Below are 27,245 nucleotides of genomic sequence, written 5' to 3'. Positions count from 1 at the left end.
AAATCACAGCAGAAGCGGCGACCCCCTAACTGGGAGTGCAGAATAGGATATATATTAGAGCTGCACGATTAATCGTATGAAAATCGCGATCTCGATTCACCCCCCCCCCCTGACGATCTAAACCTGACAAAAAGCCTCCCAAACAAACGCCTATCAGCATTAGTCCCCGTTCACACTAAGGCGACCTGTGAGGCGACCTGGTCGCCTTACAGGTCGCCGTAGGTCGCCTTCCATAGGGAAGCTGCGGACCCGTTCTAATAGGAGCGACACAAGTCGCTCCAACTTAGAAAAAGGGTCCGGAGCTTCTTTGGGGCGACCAGGAGGCGACCGCCATAGACTTCAATGTTATGAAGTCCGTGGCGGCCGCTCGCACCGCGACCTCGGAGGTCGCGGTGCGAAGTAGCGTCACCCCGATGTGAACGGGGCCTAGTCTCCCAGTAACTATAAACAAAATGATTACATTGTATCTTTTCCTTCCCTCTGCCAGGGAGAAAGGAAGTTTAACCTCTTAAAGACTAGACCTTTCTCTGACACTTGCTGCTTGCAAGTTAAAATCAGTTTATTTTGCTAGACAAGTACTTAGAACTAGAGCTGCACGATTAATCGTATGAAAATCGCGATCTCGATTCACCCCTCCTGACGATCTGAACCTGACATATGCTCATTCTTTGCATAGCTGCAGAGAGAACAGCTGTGGAAAAAAAAAAAAAGCCTCCCGCAAACAAACGCCTATCAACATTAGTCTCCCAGTAACTATAAACAAAAATGATTACATTGTATCTTTTCCTTCCCTCCGCCAGGGAGAAAGGAAGTTTAACCTCTTAAAGACTGGACCTTTTTCTGACACTTGTTGCCTGCAAGTTAAAATCAGTTTTTTTTTTTTTGCTAGAAAAGTACTTGGAACCCCCAAACATTTTATATATTTTTTTAGCAGAGACCCTACAGAATAAAATGGCGATTGTTGAAATATTTTATGTCACACTGTATTTGCGCAGCAGTCTTTCAAACGCAATTAATAGACTTTAATGAATAAAAAAAAAAAAACGTAACAGTAAAGTTATCCCAATCTTTTTTTGTTACACAGAGAATCGTGAGGGAATAGTGATCTTTATTCCAAGCTAAAAAATCGTGATTCTCATTTTGGCCAGAATCGTGCAGCTCTAATATATATATATATATATATATATATATATATATATATATATATATATATATATATATATATATAACCGTAAATCTGCTGTAAGGCGATTGACAATTGGTTAACCACTTACGGACCGCTTACCGTGTATTTACATTGATACTTAATTCAAAAAAGTGATTATTTTTTCCCAAAAAAATTGCGTTTGTAAGACTGCTGAGCAAATACAGTGTGATAAAAAATATTGCAACTATCTCCGTTTTTATTCTCTAGGGTCTCTGTTAAAAAAATGTATAATGTTTGGGGGTGCTAAAGTAATTTTCTAGCAAAAAAATCTGATTTTAACATGTAAACAAGTGTCAGAAAAAGGCCTGATCCAGAAGTGGGATTATTGGGATTTAATTTGTGCCCAGCGTTGCATGACAGCATCATTTCCAGTTAAAGCGGAGTTCCACCCTGGATTTTTTTTTTTTTTTTTTAATACCCCCGGGACAGTCAGGGCTAGTGCATTCCACAATGGCTAGCCTCTGATCTGTCCCGGGTTGCACTTACCTGTTAGGACAAATACTTACCTTGCAAACGTCTTGTCCAGCGCTGCCATCTCAGATGTGGGCAGCTTGAAGCCAGCGCGTCCTCTTCGGCGTCTTCTTCCTCCTTCTTTGGTCCCACGATGCTCTGCGCCGGCCCCGACGTCACTTCCGGGTCGCGCGCGTCATCCCTCCACAGCTTCTGGGCATGCCCAGAAGCTGTTTAGAAGGGGATGACGCGCGCGACCCGGAACTGACGTCGGGGCCGGTGCAGGCGCAATGATTCCTGGGAGCTATGACGTCCAGCTCCCAGGAATCATTGCAGAGCCAGGAAGTGACGACGGGCCGCGGCCGAGGAAGGAGGAAGAAGGAAGTAAGGTAAGTATATTTTCTTCGCTACGAGGTAAGTAAAAAAAAAAAAAAATATGCGATTATCCATTTCTTTTTCAGGTGACCCGGAGCGAGAAGATGGAGGTAAGTATAAAAATAGGGTGGAACTCCACTTTAAAATAGAACAGTGATGAATAGAAAAAATGCCCTGGTCATGAAGGGTAAAACCTTCCGGAGGTCAAGGTAACAACACTGTAAATGTCTGGGAACTGATGAGACCAGTGGCTGGGGATTTGGCAGTGGAGGTTTGTCCCATTCTTGCCCGATATAGGATTCTAACTGCTCAACAGTCCTGGGTCTTCTTCGTCGTATTTTTTCATTTCAAGATGAGCCAAATATTTTGAGCTGGTAAAAGGTCTGGGCTGCAGGCAGGCCAGTTAAGCAGCCATACTCGCCTACTGCAAAGCAATGCTGTTGTCATAGATGCAGTATGCGATTTATCATTGTCCTGCTAAAATATGCAAGGCCTTCCCTGAAAAAGATGTCATCTGGATGGGAAGATTTGCTGCTCTAAAACCTGGAGATATCTTTCAGCATTGATGGTGCCTTTCCAGTAGTGATTGACCGATATCGCTTTTTTTGGCCATTGCATAGCGGTATCGGCCGATATTTTTGTATATTTAAAAAAAAATTATTTTATTTTTTTTTTGTGGAGGGATGTTGGGGTCTAAAAGACCCCAAACCCCTCCTCTGCACTTAAAAGCATTTAAAACGCCAAGTTTGGCAGTTTTGAATGCTGTCATTTTTTTGAATCTGACATCACTTCTGGGTTTTTGCATGGAGACCCGATCAGAGCGGAATGCAGCTTTGATCAGGTCTTCGGCGGCCGTGCAGGCTGGTTGCCCGGGTCTCCCAGGGGGAAGGTAGACCCAGGCGAGCCGCAGAAGGCGGCGGGAGGGGGGACGTCCCTTTCCGCTCCTTGTAATGACAGCCAAGCGGCTTCTCATTACAAGACAGCCGACGCCGGTAACAGGGTGTGATGCCTCTAGCTGCAGGCATCACTCCGGTACAAGCACTTTCCCGAAATATCAGCAATATCGGTCACCTCCGGGGGCCGATTCCGATATATATTGGGAAAAGTGCATATCGGCCCTTGATATATCGGCTTTGCCGATAATCGGTCAATCCCTACTTTCCAGATGTGCAAGCTGCCCATTCTATAAACACTAATGAACCCTCATACCATCAGAGATGCAGGCTGGAAGGTCCCTCTCCTTTTTAATCCAAAGGACATGGCGCTGAAAAGAATGTTCACATCATCTGACCACAGAATAGTTTTCCAGTTGCAACAGAACGTTTTAAATTAATTTTGGCCCAAAGAAGACGGGGGCGTTTTTGGATCATGTTCAGATATGGCTTGTTTGCATGATAGAGCTTTGTACTTTTGGATGGCCCAGTGAACTGTGTTTACAGACAGGGATTTTTGGAAGTGTTCCTGAGTCCATGTAGTGATCATCATAGAATCAGGCCTGTTTTTATTGCAGAGCCAACTGAGGGCCCGAAGTTCAAAGGAATCCAGGATTGCATTTTGGCCTTGTCCCTTGCATACAGAGATTTCTCCAGATTCTCAAAATGTTTTGATTATATTATGTACTGTAGATGATGATGATGATGATACATTTAAAGTCTTTGCAATTTTACCTTGAGGAACATTGTTCTGACAATTTTTAGACGATTTTTAGACGCACCTTTTCACATATTGGTGAACCTCTGCCCATCTGCACTTCTGAGACTCTCGAAGATGCTTTTTTTTTTTTATTTTTTTTTTTTATACCCAATCATGTTACTGACCTGTTGCCAATTACCTAATTCTTTGTGAAATGTTCTTCCAGCTTTTCCTTGTTAGTACCACTTACTTACCCATTTTTCGTTGCCCTCTCCTAACTTCTTTGAGACATGTTGCTTAATTGGTACATTTTCCCATTTTTATCTGACTCTAGTGACACTATTGAGTATTGTCCCCCCCCCCCCCCACCACTGACTCTGGGGACTACTATCTCCCTCCTGCCCTACCATTGACATTAGCAAATGTCCTTTCCTACCACTGAATATTGCCCTCCTCCTAGTCTACCATTTGGCTCTAGTGAGCAGTGCCCTCACCTTCCCTACAACTGATTCTGGCAACTACTGCCACCCACCTACTCTACCACTGACTCTATAGAGCACTGCTGCTACCTACTTTTGCACTGAATCTAGTAAGTACTTCCCTACCACTGACTGTGGTAACTACTACTTGTCACCCACCCTACCACTGACACTAGTGAGTACTTCCCTACCACTGACTCTGGTAACTACTATCTGTCACCAACCCTACCACTGACACTAGTGAGTACTTCCCTACCACTGACTCTGGTAACTACTACCCGTCACCAACCCTACCACTGACTTTAGTGAGTACTTCCCTACCACTGACTCTAGTGAGTACTTCCCTACCACTGACTCTGGTAACTACTACCCATCACCAACCCTACCACTGACTTTAGTGAGTACTTCCCTACCACTGACTTTAGTGAGTACTTCCCTACCACTGACTCTAGTGAGTACTTCCCTACCACTGACTCTAGTGAGTACTTCCCTACCACTGACTCTAGTGAGTACTTCCCTACCACTGACTCTGGTAACTACTATCTGTCACCAACCCTACCACTGAATCTAGTAAGTACTTTCCTACCACTGACTGTGGTAACTACTAATTGTCACCCACCCTACCACTGACACTAGTGAGTACTTCCCTACCACTGACTCTGGTAACTACTACCCGTCACTCACCCTACCACTGACTCTAGTGACTACTGCTTCTTACCTGCCCTACCACCGACTGTAATGGCTATTGTCTCCCATTAATTCTACCAGTGACTGCTGCTAGTTACCCACCCTATCACTGACTCTAATGGGCGCTGCCCCTAGCTATCCTACCACTGACTGTAGTGGGTGCTGCCCCCACCTGACTTTCACTGACTCTAGGAACTACTGTTCCTAGACCTACCCTACCACTCACTCTAGGGACTACTGTCCTTCATTACAAATTCTGATAAGTACTACCCCCCCCCCCCCTCCAACTCTACCATTCATGCTAGATAGTACTACCCTCACCTACCCTACTGCCCTCTATAACAATCCCCAGGTTTGCTAACCATCCAGAATGATGCAGACTGTAAATATTTAATAAATCCTATTTTAGAGCACGCTTTCTCAACCCAGGGTTCTTAGGGTGTCAAACTGGTGGCCCTCCAGCTGTTGCGGAACTACAAGTCCCATCATGCCTGTAGGAATCATGCTTGTAACGATTAGCCTTGCAATGCCTCACGGGCAGGGCTCGAGTCCTGCAGGAACGCATTGGGAACGGCGTCCCCGCACTTTTTTCACAGCAGGAACGCCGTTCCCATTGCCAGCCGCATCCTGCAGGCAGGGCCGCTGTCAAGGGGGAACCACAATCCCCCGCTGTGCAGCTATGTAGAAAAAAAAAAAAAGTCTTTGGGCCCCCTGCGTTCCATGGGAGCGGGTAAAGTCAGTGGACTATTTTATCAGTTTCGGGTAGGCGGATTAATCCGCCGCAGCGCGCTATTCAACTCCAACCTGGTCACCTGCCTCTTCAATGTTAATAGATGGTGACAAGCTGGGAACACTGTGGCGGATTAATCCGCCTACCCGAAATTGATAAAATAGTCCACTGACTGTTCCCGCTCCCATGGAACACAGGGGTCCCCGACCGGCGCTGTGGGCAGTGGTGTACCAGCGGGGGGGGGGGGGGATGTCAGGCCGGTGTCCTGCACGGCGCCGCCTCGCTGTGTGAAGGAAGCTGCAGTGGCACTGTGACAGCTCCTTCAGTGTCTCGCAGGGTGCGGCGGCGGAAGAAAGAAGGCAAGTGCCTGCTATCATCATGCTGTGCAGCCTCCCTGTGTGCTGGATAGGAGGGGGGTGGGGCAGCTGCATAAAGAGGAATTGATCTCTCTGTATTCCGCTGAATGCCTGATTCTCCTTCTCTCCCTCCTGCAGGTATTCGGCAGAATACAGAGCGATCAATACCTCTTTATGCAGCTGCCCCATTCCCCTCCTATACAACTGATTTTTGCTGGCCCCCCAGTGCTCTTTAGCCCCCCCCAGTGCTCTTAACCTACCCAGTGCTCTTTAGCCCCCCCCCAGTGCTCTTTAGCCCCCCCCCAGTGCTCTTTAGCCCCCCCCCAGTGTTCTTTAGCCCCCCCCAGTGCTCTTTAGCCCCCCCATGCTCTCAGGCTCCTCCAGTACTCTCCACCCCCCTGTACTCCCTAGCTCCCCCCTCAGTGATTTCCAAGTTCCCCCTTTCCCAGTGCTCTCCAGTTCGCCCCCTCCCTCCATGCTCTCCATCCCTCTGGTTTTCCCTGCCAGACCCCCCCCCCCCCAGTGCTCTCCACTCCCTGCACCTTCCAACCCCCCTGCAATGCTTTTCAAACCCCCCTTAATTCTCTCCAGTCCCCCTCCCCGTGCCCTTCAGCTCCTCCAGTGCTCTCTGCTTCCCCCTGTGCTCCCTGCCCCCCCCCCCCTTGTGCTCCTCTATCTTCTATCATGTCTGCAGTCTCTGACCATCTTTTTGTATCACATCATCAGTCTCTGACATATGACATATATGCAATGACAGACCTCACATGTGATGTGCAGCGCACTGCTGTGCAAATCACATGTGATGTGTGTGCGATGCGAATTCAGCCATACAGATTGTATGGCTGAATTCGCATCGCATTGGGACACAACTCTCACAGGACCCTTTTTTGGGTCCGCACCAGGATCGGATCGCATGGGTGTTCACACCCATGCGATCCGATTCATGTTGGAACTGACAGTTTGCACTGCGATATGCGAACTGTGAGTTCCCACACTTTTTTTCCCAGGACTTGACCCCTGCTCACGGGACTTGTAGTTCCGCAACAGCTGAAGGGCCGCCAGTTTGACATCTGTTGCTGAGGGTTCCTAGAGCAAAAAACAACTTCTGCAACTCAGATAAGAAACCGCTGACAGAATCTTTTTAGCCATCTGTTAGGGGAGATTCTTAGCACAGAGCACAAATGTCGGAGCGTTCTTCCCACTGACCATTACATGAATGTACCATGAGCTGTACATAGGGCTGTTATTAGCAGGGGTTACTTGGAACTGCAAATTTAATTTTAAATGTTCCTTTATGGTAAAATGTTTGAGCGAGACGGTTTTAGAGCTTCCAAAATGGAGTCAGAAGTAAGCCACCAGTACTGAGTACACTGGGCCTTTCACAGCAAACAAATGATTACCACATCCAACCAATCTGAATCCGGCAGCCTCACAGTTCCCCTTTCTGTTGCAGTCATACAGTTTACTGTAATCTATGTTCCATTTTAAAAGCAGACGTGTACACAGTGCTTGGTTGTCCTTGTGATCCTGTATACACAGAAGACTTTATTTAGTCGGCCTTTCCTCAGAAATCCCTGTACTAATGCCTTAAGGTCTGCACCCCGGACACACTGCTCCCCCCTCTGATATATGGATATCTGACCTTATTCATTAATTCTTTATTTGTATTTAATTTAATAAAAATCCATGTTGGACAGTGTCAGCAAAACAGGGAAACCTTTTCTCAGAGAAGGGAAACTGTAGCATTTCTTCTTCTTATTATATTATATTTCTTCTTATTTTTGGTGCAGCTGTCAGGTTCAGCTTCTTAACCATGCTTCATGTTACACTAGGGTGACCACGTGTCCCGGATCGCCCGGGACAGTCCCGCATTTGGAGAGTCTGTCCCAGGTTTCCGGTCACCCTCATTCCGGGACAATGCAGTGTCCCGGAATGATCTGAGCACGTGAGCCGCCGTCCGCTGCTGTGCTGTGTGACAGATAGTCACTTCCTTATACTATGCGATCGCCGAATCAGATCGGCATCGCATAGTACTGTCCAGTGTGTGTGGCTCCTCCCCTGCCTTGCTGCACGCAGTGCGCGGCCGAGTCACGTGACGACGGTGACGTCAGCCGGAGCCGGGATCTCTACTGTGTGGCGCCTCAGCCTGGGGTGTCCATCATATTTTAAGGAGATACAAGTGAGGGACAGTAATGAAGAAGAAGGTGACACAAGTGGGAGGCTGTAATGAAGAAGAAGGTGACACAAGTGGGGGACAGTAATGAAGAAGAAGGTGACACAAGTGGGAGGCTGTAATGAAGAAGAAGGTAAAACAAGTGGGGGACAGTAATGAAGAAGAAGGTGACACAAGTGGGAGGCTGTAATGAAGAAGAAGGTAAAACAAGTGGGGGACAGTAATGAAGAAGAAGGTGACACAAGTGGGAGGCTGTAATGAAGAAGAAGGTAAAACAAGTGGGGGACAGTAATGAAGAAGAAGGTGACACAAGTGGGAGGCTGTAATGAAGAAGAAGGTGACACAAGTGGGAGGCTGTAATGAAGAAGAAGGTGACACAAGTGGGAGGCTGTAACGAAGAAGAAGGTAAAACAAGTGGGGGACAGTAATGAAGAAGAAGGTGACAAAAGTGGGAGGCTGTAATGAAGAAGAAGGTAAAACAAGTGGGGGACAGTAATGAAGAAGAAGGTGACACAAGTGGGAGGCTGTAATGAAGAAGAAGGTAAAACAAGTGGGGGACAGTAATGAAGAAGAAGGTGACACAAGTGGGAGGCTGTAATGAAGAAGAAGGTAAAACAAGTGGGGGACAGTAATGAAGAAGAAGGAGATACAAGTGGGGGTTAGTAATAAAGAAGAAGAGGACTTAGTTAAAGCAGGTGCACATTGTAAACAACCTGTTTTAACTAATTGGCAAAAAAAAGTATAAAAAAATCATCTTTTTTTTTTTTTTTTTGGGCGGGGGTGTTGTCGGGGGGAGGGGGGGGTGTCCCTGAATGGCAGTTTGGAAAAGTGTTCACCCTATGTTACACCCATATTTAGGGTCCCCAGCATCCCCAACACCCAACCACCCCACTGCTGAATTTCTGGGTGTTCTCGTAGATTGTTTCATGTAGGGAGGCCAATTAACCACTTGCCTAACATACTTTTACTGTGGCAAGTTGGCTCCCCTACGCGAAATCACATACCTGTATGTAATTTCATGCAGGGGCTCCAGGGGGCGCGATCGTGCACTGATTGGCTAGAGGGGGAGCCAATCAGCCGGTCCAGCGGACCTGATGTCCACTGGCCAACCGCAATCGTTCCCGGGAGAGGCAGATCGCCGTTCTGACATGGAGGAAGACAGAGATCTTGTGTTCCTGCGAAGCAGGAACATGGATTTCTGCCCCCCCCCCCCCCAGTCAGTCCATCCCCCACACAGAAAGCACTCCCAGTGAACATATTTAACCCTTTGATCACCCCTGATGTTACCCCCTTCACTGCCAGTGTCATTAGTACAGTGACAGTGCATATTTTTTTTAGCACTGATCACTGTAATAACGTCAGTGGTCCCCAAAAAAGTGTTAGGTGTCAAGATTTGTCAGCCACAATATCGCAGTCCCACTATAAGTTGCTGATCACCGCCATTACTATTAAAAAAAAAAAAAAATCCATAAAATATCCCATCATTTGTAGACGCGATAACTTTTGCACAAACCAATCAATATTCGCTTATTGGGATTTTTTTTCACCTAAAATATGTGGCAGAATACATATTGGCCTAAATTGATGAAGAGATTTTTTGATCTTTTTTTTTTTTTTACTAGATATGTTTTATAGCAGAAAGTAAAAAATATTGTGTTTTTCTTTCAAAATTGTCGCACTTTGTTATTTATAGCGCAAAAAATAAAAACCGCATAGGTGATCAGATACCACCAAAAGAAAGCTTGATTTGGGGAAAAAAAAGGACATCAATTTTATTTTTGGTTCAGCATTGCACGACAGCGCAATTGTCACTTAAAATAATGCAGTGCTGCATCGCAAAAAAATGGCCTGGTCATTAAGGGGGTAAAACCTTCCGGGCTGAAGTGGTTAATGAGCTTCAGCTCTGTACCCATAAAGACAGGAAGAAGTACCTGGGACTTTCATGGTACCGTTCACTATGCTCATGCAAAATAGTAGTTCAGCCGATGAGGTAGGGAAGGCATAGACTTTACAGGTTTCTTGGATCAATGTTCATTTTTTTTTTTTTTTTTTTTGGGGGGGGGTGATAGGAGGAAAATATCTAAAAAAAATTGTAAACATTTATAGTTAGTGCAGCCCAGTTATATATTGTGTACATGTCACTTCCAATCCATTTAGATATCTTGTAAATATCTCCTGAAGAAATGGGTCCACCAGGGTTACCGCCAACAACAACAGCACATTTAGCCACTTTACCACTAAGCCTATTTTTGACACTTTTTGTTTACAAGATTAAATCAGTATTTTTTGCTAGAAAACTACTTAAAACCCCCAAACATTATATATATATATTTTTTTAGCAAAGACTCTGGAGAATAAAATGTCGGTCATTGCAAAATTTTTTGTCACGCGGTATTTGCGCAGCGGTCTTTAAAACGCCATTTTTTGGAAAAAACTAGAAAAATCACATTTCACTGCATTTAAAAAATACTAAACAGTAAAGTTAGCCCATTTTTTTTGTATATTGTGAAAGATGATGTCACGCCGAGTAAATAGATACCCAACATGTTACGGTTTAAAATTGTGCCCCCCCTGTGGGATGGAGACAAACTACGGTCAATAGAGATCTCAATCTGCGACGCTTTAAATTTATTTAACGGTTACCAGTTTAGAGTTAGAGTGTAGCTCTTTTTTTTTTAATTATTGCCCATGCTCTGGCGATCGCGGCGATACCTCACATGTGTGGTTTGAACAGCGATTTCATTCGCGGCTTGGCTTGCGTATACGTTTTTTTTTGTGCGCGAGCTAACGGTGACGGGGGCGGCTACATTTTTTTCTTTTTTTATTTTTTTTTTTACTTTTTATTACAGGTTTTTAAAAAAAAAAAAAAAAAAAAATCTGATCACTTTTATTGCTGTTACAAGCAATGTAAACATCCCTTGTGACACCAATATGTAGTGACAGGTACACTTTATGGAGGAATCGAGGGTCTAAAAGACCCTAGACCCCTCCACTACACTTCCCTGTATGCAAAACGCAGAAAACGGCATTTTTGCATACAGCCGTTTTTCAAATCTGCCGCCTTTTGCAGCACAGTAACCCGGAAGTGACGTCATGGACGCCGCCTCCGGGTTACGTCATCGGAGACCCGATCAATGCTGTTTCCTGCATTCATCGGGACTCCATCCAGCCGGCGGACGCGCCGGCTGGGTGCTCGGGGCTCCCGGTGGGACGGGAGCCCCGAGCAAAGCCACGGAAGGCGACGGGAGGGGGGGGGGACGTCCCATCCCACCCCCCCCCCCCTGGGTAACGATCGAGCGGCTCCCGAGCCGCATCGGTCGTTACCGACGGAAAGCCGACCGTCGGCTTCAAACCACGGTACCGGGATGATGCCTCTAGCTAGAGGCATCATTCCGGTATAACCCCGCAAAGTCAGCCGACGTAGGTCTACGTGGCTAGACGTTAAGTGGTTAAGCATGTTCTCCAAGTGTGAGCACTGAGACAATGACCAGTCCAATATCTTTGGGTTTTTATAGTTATTGAGAACTTGGATGGGAGAAGGGATGAGTGGGATACTGCTTTGGCTCAACTATGCACAATTTGCCGGGGACAACTGAAAAATGACTGTTGGCGCTGACTTGACGCTGGCTAGATGCCAGTCAATGCCGCTTAACGCTGGTTAAAGACAGTAGTATACTCTAAAGACAAAGGCATAATGAGCTAGTATGCATCGCAGGTTGGAAGGTGCTTCTGTTTCCTTTTCTGTTTTTCCACACTCACCACTCACCTACCAAGGACCCGTATTTCTGGCTGCCATTTTGGGATCCTTCAGCTCCCGGGTCAGATGCAACACGCCGCTGTCACACAGGAATCCCCATTATTCCATCTAAGTCTCATTGAGTTGTGAGTATCGCACACTCCATCTAGTTTCCATCTTCTGACGGAAATTTTTGAAAATCATAATAATATTGCATATCTTGACTACAATGTTCTTTTTTAGATACACATTGAATATACTGATCTCTGAAGAAGGGAGATTGCTCCCGAAACGCGTCAGTTCACAATGTCATATTCAACTGTCATGTTATCTTATTATATTATATGTATCAATGAGTGGTTACACCAAGATTTTTGCCAACATGTTATTTACAAATGCCTGTGTTGTTTATTTCCTACATATAGCCTTTTGAGCTACAGCATGCGCCATTGAGCACATGTTACCAATTGTTTTTTACAACCTGTGCATATTATGCAATAAAATCACAATATTGCTTTTATCGACTGTGTAATTCAATTCTTTCCAGCCACCAACACGTACCTCACACAAAGTCCCGTGGGCCAATCTCTCTTGTTTGTGCATCGCATACTAGATCATTATGAAATACTTACCTTAAAACGAAGCCCCCGACTTGGACTCCCGGACACCGCTGTGGGAGCGGACATGATCCCTTGGCGTCTCTTCCGGGTTCGGCAGGTCCGGCGCTGTGAGTGGCCAGAGCCGCGATGACGTCACAGGGTTTTAACTTTCCGGCAACTTCCCGGCAAGGAACTCTGGAGGTCCACAGTATTTTATATATAATCATATATCTGTAAACTGTAACTTTGGTTAACTGTTGTAGAAGTTTTGGGTTAGGCTTCTTTCAGACTTTTGGCACTGTTTACCCTCCTGAACAGCGATCTGCGGTGGGTCACTTCTTAGGCTCCATGCACACTGGCCTTAAAATTGCTGCTACTACAGGAGTTTGTGCTTTGCCTGTAGAAGCAGCTCAATGTTCTCCGATGTGTATTTGCACATTAGGACGATCACAGGCATATTTTAAGCTCAGTGTTTAGAGACAGGAAAAAACCCTTCCGGTTTGCATTTCTGATTGGAGCTTTCTGGCAGAAAAAAAAAAAACACAAAACTCTCTTAAACTTGTCTAAACTGGACAAAATAGCTCTGTATGAGCATTTCTTTCTGCCAGGGGAACTGGCATTTTTTTAAATCCAGCGTGCATGGAGCCTTAGGGCCCTTTCACACAGGCATAGAATGCATTAAAATAAAAAACCTTGTGCCTTTACAATCACTTTAAAGTGGTTTTAAATACTCAAGGTTTTTTACAATCATGCATTAGGATAACAAATCCTGTGTGCAGCGCCTCCCTAATACTTACATGAGCCCCCTCTCAATCCAGTGATGTGCGCGGGATCTGAGCTTCTCTCGGGTCTCTCATTTCGTATTGGCCAAGACAGCAGCGGGAGCCTGATACTGTCAAGCACAGCCAGTAAATCAGAAGAGACCCGGGGGGGGGGGGGGGTCAGATGAGCTGCAGCTGTCTGTGTCTAACAGGTGCATAGGGTGCAGCTCGGGAGCGAGCACACACCAGTGTCCCCAGAGCAAGTGGCTTGCTATTGGGGCACTGGCTGAGGAGCCTGGAGCGCAGGCGGGGTACCCGAAAAGAAGGGGATCTGGGCTTCCTTGTGAAAAACCAAAGAAGCCTTTAAAGTCACTTTATACTGTACTTCTAGTGTACTGCACTTGTATGCTGTACTTTTACTATACTGTACGTCTGTGCTGTACCAGTGTACTGTACTTGCAGACTGTACTTGTATACTGTACTTGCATGCTATACTTCTAGTATACTCTACAGTAGAGATTGACCGATTATCGGCAACACTGATATATAGAGGGCCGATATGCACTTTCCCCGATATATCGAAATCGGCCCCTGAGGTTACCGATATTGCAGATATTTCGGGAAAGTGCTGTACCGGAGTAATGCCTGCAGCTAGAGGCATCACCCCGGTACCGGTGCCCATAGCCGACGGTCGGCTGTCTTGTAATGACAACCCATGCGGCTGAGAAGCCGCTTGGCTGTCATTACAAGGAGCGGGAGGGGACGTCCCCCGTCCCCCCTCCCGCCGCCTTCCGCGACTCACCCGGGTCTCCCACCCCATAGGGAGACTCGGGCATCCTACCTCCACCGCCGAAGAGAAGACCCGGTGTAGCATGAAGATGTGTCCCTGTGAAAGCCGGTATCCCTGCCGCAAGTGCGCATTTGCCGGTCTCCATGTAAAAAATCCGGAAGTGATGTCATGACATCACTTCCGGGTACTCGGCGCCGAATTAAAAAAACGGACAGCGTTCAAAACAGCCAAACTTGGGGTTTTGAATGCTTTTCAGTGCCGAGGAGGGGTTTGGGGTCTTTAGACCCCCAGTCTTGTCCACAAGAAGTACCTTTAGAAAAAAAAAAAAAATTCTTTACATGTCCGAAAATATCGGCCGATACCGATATCCGATGACCAAAGTATCGGTTGATCACTACTCTACAGTAACATGTGTGCTGTACCAGTGTACCATACTTTCAGACTGTACTAGTATACTGTACTTCTAGTAAACTCAACTTCTGTGCTGTACCGTGTACTGTACTTTTATGTTGTATTCTAGTGATTGTACTGTGCTTGTAGACTGTACTCCTATCAGTGTGACAGATGCACGTTCTGCACGTGGCTGGACTCCATTGTGCCTGCTACTGCCTATATATGGTTGGATTCTGACAATTGCTGTTGATGGCGATGTTGCATGTGTCTCCATCTCACCATCGCAGACATGAAGCTCCTCGCTTGGCTGTGAAAGATCCCATTGTTTACTGTGACATATTGAATGCGTAAAAATACTGACATTGATTTCCAATACCAATTCCTGCACTCGGATTAGATGATAACTGTTTGCTTAATCTGAACTCCAGTGCACACTGCTGTGTGAGGCTATTATTGATCGGATTATGTTTGCTGCTATTTCATTTTGATATTTGACATGCACTTGGTGGCTGAGTGTCCAATCTTGAAGCTGATTTGTAGATTCACCAACACAGCTTACTGTAACAAATAGACGATTGTCCTCAAAAGGCAATTGGTTTTCCAGTGCAGTACCGCTTTTCTCCAAAATTATCCAAACGGACAAACGCAAAAAATGTTTCTGGTGCAATACCAGATCGTACGATTTTTGTTTTATTCAGTACAGTTTTCGTCCAGAAATACAAATACATTACATCACTTCTAAATTTTTATTCTTTCATGAGAATTTTCGTACTTTAGTAACCTATTAATTTTCAATATGGAGACTAGTGTGCAAAGAAAAAATAAACGGATGATCATTCGTTCGATAATCTCATTGTGTGTACTAGTCTTTACAGACACTTAATAAGGTATCTAGTGTCACGCTGCCGACTCTGAAAATGGGCGTTGGCTCTTGCAGGCGCCATCAAAATGAAGGCCAATCGGCCACAAGGAACCGCTAGCAGCTTCTGGAGTAGCCTTGGTTACAAATGACTACTGAACATGCGAAAGGTCTCTTGAGGAACGTGTGCATGAGGTTGAGGGACACCTTCCTGTGACTGCCCTGACCAGACTAACAGATGCACAGATTGGGGGGGTTGAGGGACACCTTCCTGTGACTGCCCTGACCAGACTAACAGATGCACAGATTGGGGGGGTTGAGGGACACCTTCCTGTGACTGCCCTGACCAGACTAACAGATGCACAGATTGGGGGGGGGGGGGGGTTGTGGGACACCTTCTTGTGACTGCCCTGACCAGACTAACAGATGCACAGATTGGGGGGGTTGAGGGACACCTTCTTGTGACTGCCCCGACCAGACTAACAGATGCCCAGATTGTGGGGGGGTTGAGGGACACCTTCCTGTGACTGCCCCGACCAGACTAACAGATGCCCAGATTGTGGGGGGGTTGAGGGACACCTTCCTGTGACTGCCCCGACCAGACTAACAGATGCCCAGATTGTGGGGGGGTTGAGGGACACCTTCCTGTGACTGCCCCGACCAGACTAACAGATGCCCAGATTGTGGGGGGGTTGAGGGACACCTTCCTGTGACTGCCCTGACCAGACTAACAGATGCACAGATTGGGGGGGGGGGGGGTTGTGGGACACCTTCTTGTGACTGCCCTGACCAGACTAACAGATGCACAGATTGGGGGGGTTGAGGGACACCTTCTTGTGACTGCCCCGACCAGACTAACAGATGCCCAGATTGTGGGGGGGTTGAGGGACACCTTCCTGTGACTGCCCCGACCAGACTAACAGGTGCCCAGATTGTGGGGGGGTTGTGGGACACCTTCCTGTGACTGCCCTGACCAGACTAACAGGTGCCCAGATTGGGGGGGGGGGGGGTTGAGGGACACCTTCCTGTGACTGCCCTGACCAGACTAGCAGGTGCCCAGATTGTGGGGGGGGGGGGGGGGGGTTGAGGGACACCTTCCTGTGGCTGCCCCGACCAGACTAACAGATGCACAGATTGGGGGGGTTGAGGGACACCTTCTTGTGACTGCCCTGACCAGACTAACAGATGCCCAGATTGTGGGGGGGTTGAGGGACACCTTCCTGTGACTGCCCCGACCAGACTAACAGGTGCCCAGATTGTGGGGGGGTTGTGGGACACCTTCCTGTGACTGCCCTGACCAGACTAACAGGTGCCCAGATTGGGGGGGGGGGGGGGGGTTGAGGGACACCTTCCTGTGACTGCCCTGACCAGACTAGCAGGTGCCCAGATTGTGGGGGGGGGGGGGGGGGGTTGAGGGACACCTTCCTGTGACTGCCCTGACCAGACTAGCAGGTGCCCAGATTGTGGGGGGGGGGGGGGGGGGGGGGGTTGAGGGACACCTTCCTGTGGCTGCCCCGACCAGACTAACAGATGCACAGATTGGGGGGGTTGAGGGACACCTTCTTGTGACTGCCCTGACCAGACTAACAGATGCCCAGATTGTGGGGGGGTTGAGGGACACCTTCCTGTGACTGCCCCGACCAGACTAACAGGTGCCCAGATTGTGGGGGGGGGGGGGGTTGTGGGACACCTTCTTGTGACTGACCCGACCAGACTAACAGATGCCCAGATTGTGGGGGAGTTGAGGGACACCTTCCTGTGACTGCCCCGACCAGACTAACAGGTGCCCAGATTGTGGGGGGGTTGTGGGACACCTTCCTGTGACTGCCCCGACCAGACTAACAGATGCACAGATTGGGGGGGGGGGGTTGAGGGACACCTTCCTGTGACTGCCCTGACCAGACTAACAGGTGCCCAGAGTGGGGGGGGGGGGGGGGTTGAGGGACACCTTCCTGTGACTGCCCTGACCAGACTAACAGGTGCCCAGATTGTGGGGGGGGGGGGGGGTTGAGGGACACCTTCCTGTGACTGCCCTGACCAGACTAACAGGTGCCCAGAGTGGGGGGGGGGGGGGGGGTTGAGGGACACCTTCCTGTGACTGCCCTGACCAGACTAGCAGGTGCCCAGATTGTGGGGGGGGGGGGGGGTTGAGGGACACCTTCCTGTGACTGCCCTGACCAGACTAACAGGTGCCCAGATTGTGGGGGGGGGGTTGAGGGACACCTTCCTGTGACTACCCTGACCAGACTAGCAGGTGCCCAGATTGTGGGGGGGGGGGGGGTTGAGGGACACCTTCCTGTGACTGCCCTGACCAGACTAACAGGTGCCCAGATTGTTGGGGGGGGGGGGGTTGAGGGACACCTTCCTGTGACTGCCCTGACCAGACTAGCAGGTGCCCAGATTGTGTGGGGGGGGGGGGGGGTTGAGAGACACCTTCCTGTGGCTGCCCCGACCAGACTAACAGGTGCCCAGATTGTGGGAGGGTTGAGGGACACCTTCCTGTGACTGCCCTGACCGAACTAACAGGTGTCCAGATTGTGGGGGGGGGGGGGGGGGGGGTTGAGGGACACCTTCTGTGGCTGCCCTGACCGGACTAACAGGTGCCCAGATTGTGGGGGGGTTAAGGGACACCTTCCTGTGGCTGCCTTGACCAGACTAATAGGTGCACGGATTACTCTAAGGCTCCTTTCACATATAGGCATTTCGGATCGGGGGCAGAATTACCGCGATTCTGCCCACGATCCCAAACCATTGCAAGTCGCGGGACGCCCGTGCGATTCCTGTGACTTGCAATGGCACCCCAAACACAGCGCGATTTTGCTGCCATTGTCGCCCGAGGTATCACGGTAAAATCACACAAACAGAATCGCGGCACGCCTGTCGCCCAAAATAAGCACAAGAACTTCTTTTGGGCGACAGGCGTCCTGCGATTCTGTTTGCACGATTTTACCATTATTCGTCGGGCGACAATCGCGCACATTTGGGGTGCCATTGCAAGTCACGGGAATCGCAGAAGCGTCCCACGACTTGTAATGGTTCGGGATTGCGGGCAGAATCGCGGCAATTCTGCCTGAGATCTGAAACCCTTATATGTGAATGGATCCTAATAGTGCTTCAAAGCTGATATAAGGAAATCGACCCATAGCTGTGACCAGAAGAATTTTTTTTTTTCTGCTGATCTGACTTTGAGCAATGCTTTAATCGTTTTTCTGCATATTTCATAGGTCTGCCTGCCCCAAGCAATGTCCGCATTGACTCCTACAATATGAAGAACATTGTGAGGTGGGATCCAGTAGAAGTGAAGGACAAGCCAATGCCTGTAATGTACAGGGTGAAATTTAATAAGTAAGTATTATTATTATTATTATGATATGTATTTCTGAGTATATAATTTAAGGTAGTATCCTGTGTGCTCTGTATGTACAGACGTCACAATAAAAATCTAGAGGAGGAGGTTGCGTTGCTTAACCCACAACAGTAAAATCAGTCTGTATTTGCAGTGAAGCATGCTTGTTATACTCACTGTGGAACCTAAGGGGTTAATCCTCTGCATTGTGTAAAAAGGCTGTTTCATCCTGTCTTCTCTGATCCTCCCCTTCTTCCACAGTCCCCAATCCTGATAGAACAAAGCTTTGGGGCCACTCTGCACATGCTCAGTTTGGTGTGTATTGCTAGAGCATTTTTTTTTTGTGTTAGGGTACATGTGATTAGCACAGGGCCAATCAGGACTGCCCAGACAGAGGTTGAGGGGTTCTGCAGCCTCATAAGACAGTCAGAGGAGAATGAAAACTCCTACAAGCTTTAACCAGACACTGATAGTAGTCACAAGACTCTTTTATACTGCTGATGAGAAAAGGTTTTTAGCAGTTTATATTTACTAAAATAATTGCATTTCCATGTTCTGTATACTGTGGGAGACCAGATATAGTGAATGCAGGATCCTGGGCTAGGGACCCTTTAACCTCCCTGGTGGTCTGATTATGTCAGGATTTCTGTGCTAAAAGCGGTACATTGTTTTGCATGGAAATCTGTTGTTTTATATTTTAAAACTCACCTTCCCCTGCGATTCCCCCTCTGTCCTCCAGCCATCCTCTGGCTGTCCTCCCAGCCGATGGCGGCACCTGTCTTCCGATTCCCTTCCCTGCGAGTGTTGCGACGCAGGGGGGGTGAAACCGGTGGCAATTTCAAAAATGTAAATACACTAAATGACATGATACAAAGCTGTGATCCTAACGGATTACACTGTATCATCCCATTTCACCACAGGATTTCACCTGGTGACTTTTCCAGTGCCCTGCCTGTGCTTTTCCAGTGCTTTGTGCCTGGAAAATAGAGGACGACCATAGTGTTCAAAGAGCATCCGTTGGAAATTCTGAAGAATCATTTGATATACTTCCCAAATTCCACAAGCTCTGTGCCAGAAAGAGACATCAGAATTGTCGCTGTCGTCACTTTCCGTACCTGATGACAAATTTTCCCACGAATCGCTATCGCTCGGTTCTTCAAGTAACTCTGTTTCGCTGTCCCTGTTTTCCAGTTCGTCTAAAAAAACGCTTTTTGGACACCATGGTCGTTCTCTATTTTTCAGGTACAAAGCACAGGCAGGGCACTGGAAAAGTCACCGGGTGCAATCCTGTGCTGCAATGGCATGATACAGTGTAATCTATTGATTGATCGACATCGTTTTCTTATTACCGATACCGATATTTTGGTCATCGGACATCAGTATCGGCCGATACTGGCCGATATTTTCAGACATTTAAATTTTTTTTTTCCCCCACAGGTAATCTGCGGCACATAAAAGCATTCAAAACGCCAAATTTGGTTGTTTTGAATGCTCGCATATTTTTGAATATGCCGCCGAGTACCCGGAAGTGATGTCATGACATCACTTCCGGCTTTTTTACATGGAGACCCAATCAGAGCCGAATGCGGCTTTGATCGGGTCTTCTTTTCGGTGGCCGTGCAGGTAGGAGCCACGGAAGGCGGCGGGAGGGGGCGCTTCTCAGCCACATCGGTTGTCATTACAAGACAGCTGACCGTTGGCTATGGATTCCGGTACCAGGGAGATGCCTCTAGCTGCAGGCATCACTCCGGTACATGCACTTTCCCGATCGGCAATATCGGTAACCTCAGGGGCCGATTCCGATATAGTGCATATCGGCATTGCCGATAATCGGTCGATTCCTAGTGTAATCCGTTAGGATCACAAATTTGTATCATGTCATTTAGTGTATTTACATTTTTGAATTTGCAACGCTCGCTGGGAAGGGAACCGGAAGGCAAGTGCTGGCATCTGCCGAGCACAGAGCGAGGAGAGAGTGTGAGGACGGCAGGGGAGGACGGCGGAGGATCGCAGGGAAGGTGAGTGTGGCTCCGAGTTACCGCTTTTGGTACTGAAAGTTAACCCCGAGCCACACTCGGGAATACCACCAGGGAGGTTATGAGAGTCTTCCTGGACTTTTTCTGGAGCCTCCAATCTCCAGTCTTGAAGAAATCCTTTCCTTAATGAAACTTGGAGCTTAGCATTGCCAACTTCTCATTCTGAAAATGCTAGTTGCCTGTCATGCTGATGCTTTGGCTTCAATGCTTTTGAGATGCTAATTCAGAACCAATATGCAGATGAGGATCTGTGATTTTCACAGTTCGGCAGACTAAAGCTGACCCTGTATATAAATACTTTTCCAGTTTAGCCCAGTAGGCTGATCAAGAGAAATCCATAGGTGTTTGAATGAATTGATCTCCCAATGACTGCTATTGTATTCCAACAGCCGGCACCCACGGTTGTCAGAATAACTGATCAGTGGCTACAGCTGCAGTCACTGTTCGTCTGACTTTTGTCTGCCCGGGTCCTTTGTCAGGTCAGATGGCAAGGTCAACCTTGGCTTGAATTTGGAAAGATTACTGCATATGGCCCGCTTTACCCAATTGTTTATCCTACATAGGACATGTATACATTCCATTTCTTATTTAAAGTCAGATTACATAATGCCTCCAACTGCTGAATGTGGAAAAAATTGAGCTAATTTGGTTCACATACTATGGCAGAGTCCAAAATTGTTTAGGTAGTGGAATGATGTGGTTTCTACACTAAACATTGCATTTGACGTCTCTCTAGTTTAGGTGGGTATACTTGGCAACTTTGACATAACTGCTCTGAATCATTACACTACAGATGCCATTTTTAGAAGAAGCTCTTTTTATTGGACACAAATTGATTGCATGCTTCTTGGCCTAGGAGAGGCTAAAAGAAGCACAATTTCTCAAATCGCCTTTCAGGACAGCACCTGGAGAGAGCGTAGCTCCACCCGAATTTCCCAGGAAACACTGTAGTTCCACCGCCATGGTGGAAGCGCTGCAGGAACCAGTTAGGGGGGCTGCGCTCTCTCCAGGTGGACAAAGGGTAATCTTACCTCTAGGCTTTGTTTCTTAGGATGTGACCATCCCAGCACCCCCCCCCCCCCCCGGCCCCCAGCCCTTCCGGCTCAGGGGAGTAGTGCCTTGTTGGGGGTCCTGCCTCTGTGCCCAGGTTCCACGGGTATGGGCTGGCTATACAGTCCAGGCGGGGAGCCGTTTTCTTCGGCAGTCCCTGCATATCGGTCCTGGGTCCCGGCCGGTGAGGGCGTCCTTTCTGGTAGGCGGGATTTCTGGCGGGGGCGTGGCAGCTGTGAATCCGGCCGCTGGAACACAGGGGCCAGGTCGAACGGTCAGTGTTTCCGGTCTCGTGATGAGAGGGTGCTAGAAGTGGGGATTTTAAACAGACAGAGGTCTGTCTCTTTCTGATGCACACTCTGACGACATGGAGGAGAGGGCTTCAGCAGTGGCAGAATCAGGCGCCACGAGCACCGGCCAGGCCCAGGTAGGAGGGGTACAGTGGTGCCTCTTTCTTCACTATTTATTTTTGTGTGTATTGTGTATTTCTCTTGTGGGAGTCCTGCGTTGTAAATGCTGTGGTTACGGTTCTTAGTGTTACAGCTTAGGTAGGGATTCTGTCTTTTAGTGTTTGGCACAGGTGGTCCTCTTAGGTGGTGGTAGTCTGTTCTCTAATAGTTTTTTATTTACAGCTGTTGGGTGACTGCTGGTTTTTTGTGTTCTGATTTTAGGTCAAGGCCACAGTTAAATCTAAGGGCTCTCCCGCGGTACTAAGGAAGTGCCATTCTTGTAAAAACCATGGGCAAATCCACTGTGCAAAACTTGCATAGCAGACCTCGTTAAAGAGGAATCTTCAGAACAGTGTAAGGATATTTCTTCTCCTGAAAGAGTTAACGGATACTTGAAGTTCAGTTTGTTCCTTGTTAAAGTGCCAGCAACGCAGACCGACTCCCAGCAAAGTACTTTATCTAGCTCCTTGGCATCCACTTCAAAGTCGGCAGGCGCCAGTGACTCAGAGGGAGAAGGAGCAAGTACACTTCTTTCCTTAAAGATTCAGATGAGGAAGAAGGATAGTTCCAGAGCTTCTAGATAAAAATTATCTTTAGAAGAAGTGGATGATTTGCCTAAAGTGATCTATACTACCCTGGAGATCCAGGAGAAAAAGGTGCAGCTCTCCGTGCATTATAGAATGTATCGGGACTGGATGAATCCAAACATAGGATGTTCCCAGTTCATAACGTTCTATCAGAGACAGTTAAAAAGGGTGACTCGGCTTCAAAGACCAAATTGTGCGGAAATCCTTTTTCAGGGGGATTTCCTGTTCGGGCCAGATCTGGAATCAGTCCTGGATAGAACGGCTGATAGAAAGCCTTCCCTTCTAAAAAGAAACCGCCTCTTAAGAAAAATTTTCATCCTTTTCTTCCATCCCAAAGAGGTAGAGAAATGGACCAGAAGTCTAGGCAGTGGTCTTACACAGGGGTAAAGGAAAAGGTGAGGTGCTTTTTAGACCCCCGGATCAAAGCGCCAAGAGTAAATGACGACCTCCTCCTGATGGGAGGAAGGTTATCGATTTTTCCTTCCACGATGGGAGCAAATAACCATAAGTCCCTTCGTCAGGAACATCATTGCCCGGGGCTACAACCTGAAGTTCTTGGAAACTCTAAGCAGGTTTTATGTCACCCATCTCCCAAAGAGAGAGCTTCCACAATTATGTCCCTTTTTACAGGAGCTGATGCTGCAGGAAGTTGTATCCCTAGTCCCCAAGGAACAGGAAGGCCAGGGCTTCTATTCACTCATCTTTTTGGTAAAGAAATCCTCTGGCAAATTTCAGGTTATTATAAACCTAAAGATTTTAAACCAGTCGATACGGTACAAACACTTCCGGATGGACATAATATACTCAGTAACAAAACTTCTGACCCCAGGGTGTTTCATGACCTCATTAGACCTGAGGGATGCTTATTTCCACATCCCAATAGCTCAGCCTTATCAAACGTTTCTCCGTCTCGCTGTCAACTTGGGGGAAAAGATTTGGCATTTGCAATTCATGGCTCTTCCCTTTGGTCTGTCTTCACCTAGAGTGTTCACAAAAGTAATGGCAGAAGCCCTGGAACCTCTGAGGTTGAGGGGGATCTCCATTGTCCCTTATCTGAATGACCTCTTACTCTTTGCAGACTCCAGAAGTTGATGTCAGCAGACCTGCAGGAGACCCAGTCCCACCTCAAGAGCTTGGGATGGCTCCTAAATTTGGAAAAGTCCAACTTGATTCCATCTCAGGAGATTTGTTTTTTTGGGGTACACAATAAATTCGGTACTTCAGAAAGTTTTTCTCCCTCAAGAAAAAATAAGAAAGGTCCAGTCCTCATTGGGACAGATTTAGACCAACCGCAGGGTAACGGGTTCGGGTAGTGATGGCAGCTTTGGACCCGCTTCCTGCATCCATTTTAGCCATCCAGTGAGCCAGGCTATACTCTCGCTACACTCTCACCCTCTCCAGATGGATAGTCTTCGGAAATAGTCACATCTAGAGCCCCTAGAGAAACCAATCAGGATTGCCACAAAGGTAAAGAGGGCTCTCTGGTAGTGGCGAAACCCAGTCAATCTGACGAAAGGTCGGACGTGGTCTTTTCCCCTAAACAAATGCCTGACCATGGATGCAAGTGCGTGGGGCCCATCTAGACGACCGTACTGTACAGGGGTCGTGGTCCAAGACAGAGGCCAGGAAGTCATCCAACTGGTGGGAGTTGAAGGCCATATTTCTGGGTCTCCTATCCTTTCAACAAGCTGTCAGGGATCAACATGTTCAGGTTCAGTTGGACAACATGAAGGCTGTAGCCTATGTATCAAAACAGGGGGGGAACAAGGAGCAGGAGCCTCTTGGATCTGCCCATGCAGCTACGTGCCTGGGCAGAACAAAATGTGGCTTCTCTAACAACAATTTACCTGAAAGGTTCCCAAAACCTCCTGGCAGGTCTCCTAAGCAGGAAAAATATAATAGAATTAGAATGGAGCCTAAACCATGAAGTCATCCTGATGGTTGCAGAAGTCTGGGGCGATCCTTAGGTCGATCTAGTTGCGAACCAGCAAAATGCAAAAGCACCAATATTCCTTTCTCTTCACAGAGAGGATCTTCCCCCTTGTGCTACGTTCCCCCCCCCCCCCTCCAGCTGATTCACCCCCTTTTGCCCAAAGAGGCCTTGGTTTGCATCCCTTCTAAATCTAGCCACTAATCCTCCCTGGAAGCTTCTGCTCAGGAGGGACCTTCTAACAAAGGAAACCCTGAACCATCCGGAATCGGATCCTCTACTGTTGACAGCTTGGTTTCTGAGGAAGACCACTTAAGGGCCAGAGGTCTGTCAGAGAAACTTATTACCACCCTTCTTTCTAGTAGGTAAAAGGTGCCCAGAGCTATTTAAATGAAGGTGTGGAAGAAATATAATTCCTGGTGTTCTTTCAAGAGACTTCAGGTAAAGATGTAGTTTCAGTTTTGGAATTCCTCCATGAAGGAATGGAGAAGGGGCTGGCAGCCAGCACCCTAAAAACATCACAAGAAGCTTTAATTATTAGGTTTTTCAGGGCATTGGCACGAAATAGGCCAGTGGCCCTTAACGTTTTCCCTAAATGGCATGTGTCTCTTGTGTTTCAGGGGTTCACTAAAGCTCAGTTTGAACCTTTAGAGGAAACTTCTCAAGCTCAGTTTGAACCTTTAGAGGAAACTTCTCTGAAGATTTTAGTTCTTAAAAATTTTTTTTAGTAGTGATCACATCGGCCAGAACAATCAGTGAGATTCAGGCCTTGTCAGTCGCAGATCCATTTTAGGTATGTTTCTGGACCAAACAATTCTCAGAACGGATCCGGCCTTTCTTTCTAACATCTTTTCATCGTACTCAGGAAATAGTACTACCTACATTTTCTTTGGCTCCAGCTAACGCTAAGGAGACCTTCCATACTTTAGATGTGAGAAGATGTATATTGCATTATCTATCGTGACCAAAATTTTCAGGAAATCAAACGCACTCTTCATAATCTTTACGGGATCCTGCAAAGGAGAAAAAGCCTCCAAAAGTACTTTAGGAAGGTGGCTTAAGTGAGCAATCAAAGAGGCCTACATAGCTCAGAAGATCCTCCTGAAGGTATTGCTGCTCATTCTATTAGGTCAGTGGCTGCTTCCTGGGCCAAAAGTGCCGGTGCTTCGTCTGAACAAATCTGCAAGGCAGCTACCTGGTCCAGCTTTTCCACTTTCCTTCAGCACTATAGGTTAGACTTACTGTCAGCAGCAGATCCGGCCTTCGGTAGGAAGGTGCTGCAGGCAATGGTCCTGCCCTAGGGTAAGTTACTCGGCTATCCTCTCCAGGTGCTGTCCTGAAAGGCGATTTGAGCAAACCTTAGTTAGACTTACCAGTGATGGTATTTCTAAGAGCCTTTCAGGACAGCAGCCTACTACTCTCCGTGAGTTTTTTTCCAAAATATGACCTAATAACCTGTTATGGTTGGTTGTTTTATGTACTCTGTTTTCCAGCATGTCGGAGGCTACTCTATAACTGAAGGTATGGTGTAAGAGGAGGGATTTAAAGACTGCAGTGATTCCTGGGAAATTCGGGTGGAGCTAGGCTCTCTCCAGGTGCTGTCCTGAAAGGCTCTTAGAAATACCATCACTGGTAAGTCTAAGGTTTTCATGGCACCCCAACCTAAAATGTAAATAAAATAATGCAAAAAAAGACCTTCCCCCCCCCCCCCCCCCAATCCATACCAGACCCTAGATGGGGATCTAGTAGTGATTCAAGATAAGGGCCCCAAACACAGAAAAAAAGGAAAAAAAATAAAAAGGGGGAGGGCTCTAACCCCCTCTGAAAAATAAAAATAAAAAACCTATACCGGACCGCTATTGGTGAATGCAGCCTGGTTAGCATAAAAAGTGGGGGACAGAGAGTGAGAAAATCCTCCCCACCTTCCTGAGCTATCCTACTCCACATGCCCTCAGTGTGGGAGGGTGCCTTGCCAGGGGGGTCCCTCTATCCTCCATGTTGTGCCCTCAGTGTGGGAGGGTGCCTTGCCAGAGGGGTCCCTCTATCCCCCATGTTGATGGGGACAAGGGCTTCATCCCCCACATCCCTGGCTCAATAGATGTTGGAGGACATATTGGAGTCTGAAAGCCCCTTAAAATCAGGGGGGCCCCAAATACCTGGCCCTCCCCCCTATGTAAATGAGTAACGGTACATAGTGCTCAATTACCAAAAAAAAAAAAAAAAAGATACTACAGTAAATCCCCTACTTACGAATGAGTCCCATTTCAGGAGCTTGATCGTAAGTCCAACTTGTTCATAAGTCCAACAAAGATCAGTGCTTACAAAAGGCTGCGAGCACTGATCGGTGTGTTTTTTTTTTTTTTTTTTCATTCAGCTCTGGGTTGAACAAATAATAAAACTGTGCAAACACATGTTCGCATCTTTAAAAGTTCGCAACTCCAAGGTTCGTATATAGGGGATTTACTGTACATAATAAGTAAACACACACAAAGTCTTTTTGGTAAACCCCAAAAAAGTTCCATGGTGTAAAGTTTTATCATTGATCATTGTCAAGCAATATAGATATCGCATAAAACCGTGCTTGCTGACTGGCCGAGATAATCCGTTGCCAGGACTGCCA

The 27,245-nt window shown here is 47.4% G+C and overlaps 1 protein-coding gene across 1 annotated transcript in view; it reads left to right on the top strand.

The window, feature by feature from the left end:
- IFNGR2 (interferon gamma receptor 2) overlaps positions 1 to 27,245 on the top strand; it is a 58,404-nt gene that overhangs the window by 2,784 nt on the left and 28,375 nt on the right. Inside the window, exon 2 of the mRNA XM_082247957.1 lies at positions 18,452 to 18,572. Coding sequence (XP_082104083.1) covers positions 18,452 to 18,572 — 121 coding nt within the window. The remainder of the gene's footprint in view (positions 1 to 18,451; positions 18,573 to 27,245) is intronic.

The sequence above is a fragment of the Pelophylax lessonae genome (assembly GCF_965119305.1).
Source record: "Pelophylax lessonae genome assembly, chromosome: 2".
In the NCBI taxonomy this organism is placed as follows: domain Eukaryota; kingdom Metazoa; phylum Chordata; class Amphibia; order Anura; family Ranidae; genus Pelophylax; species Pelophylax lessonae.
This window is presented reverse-complemented; position numbering and strand designations above follow the sequence as displayed.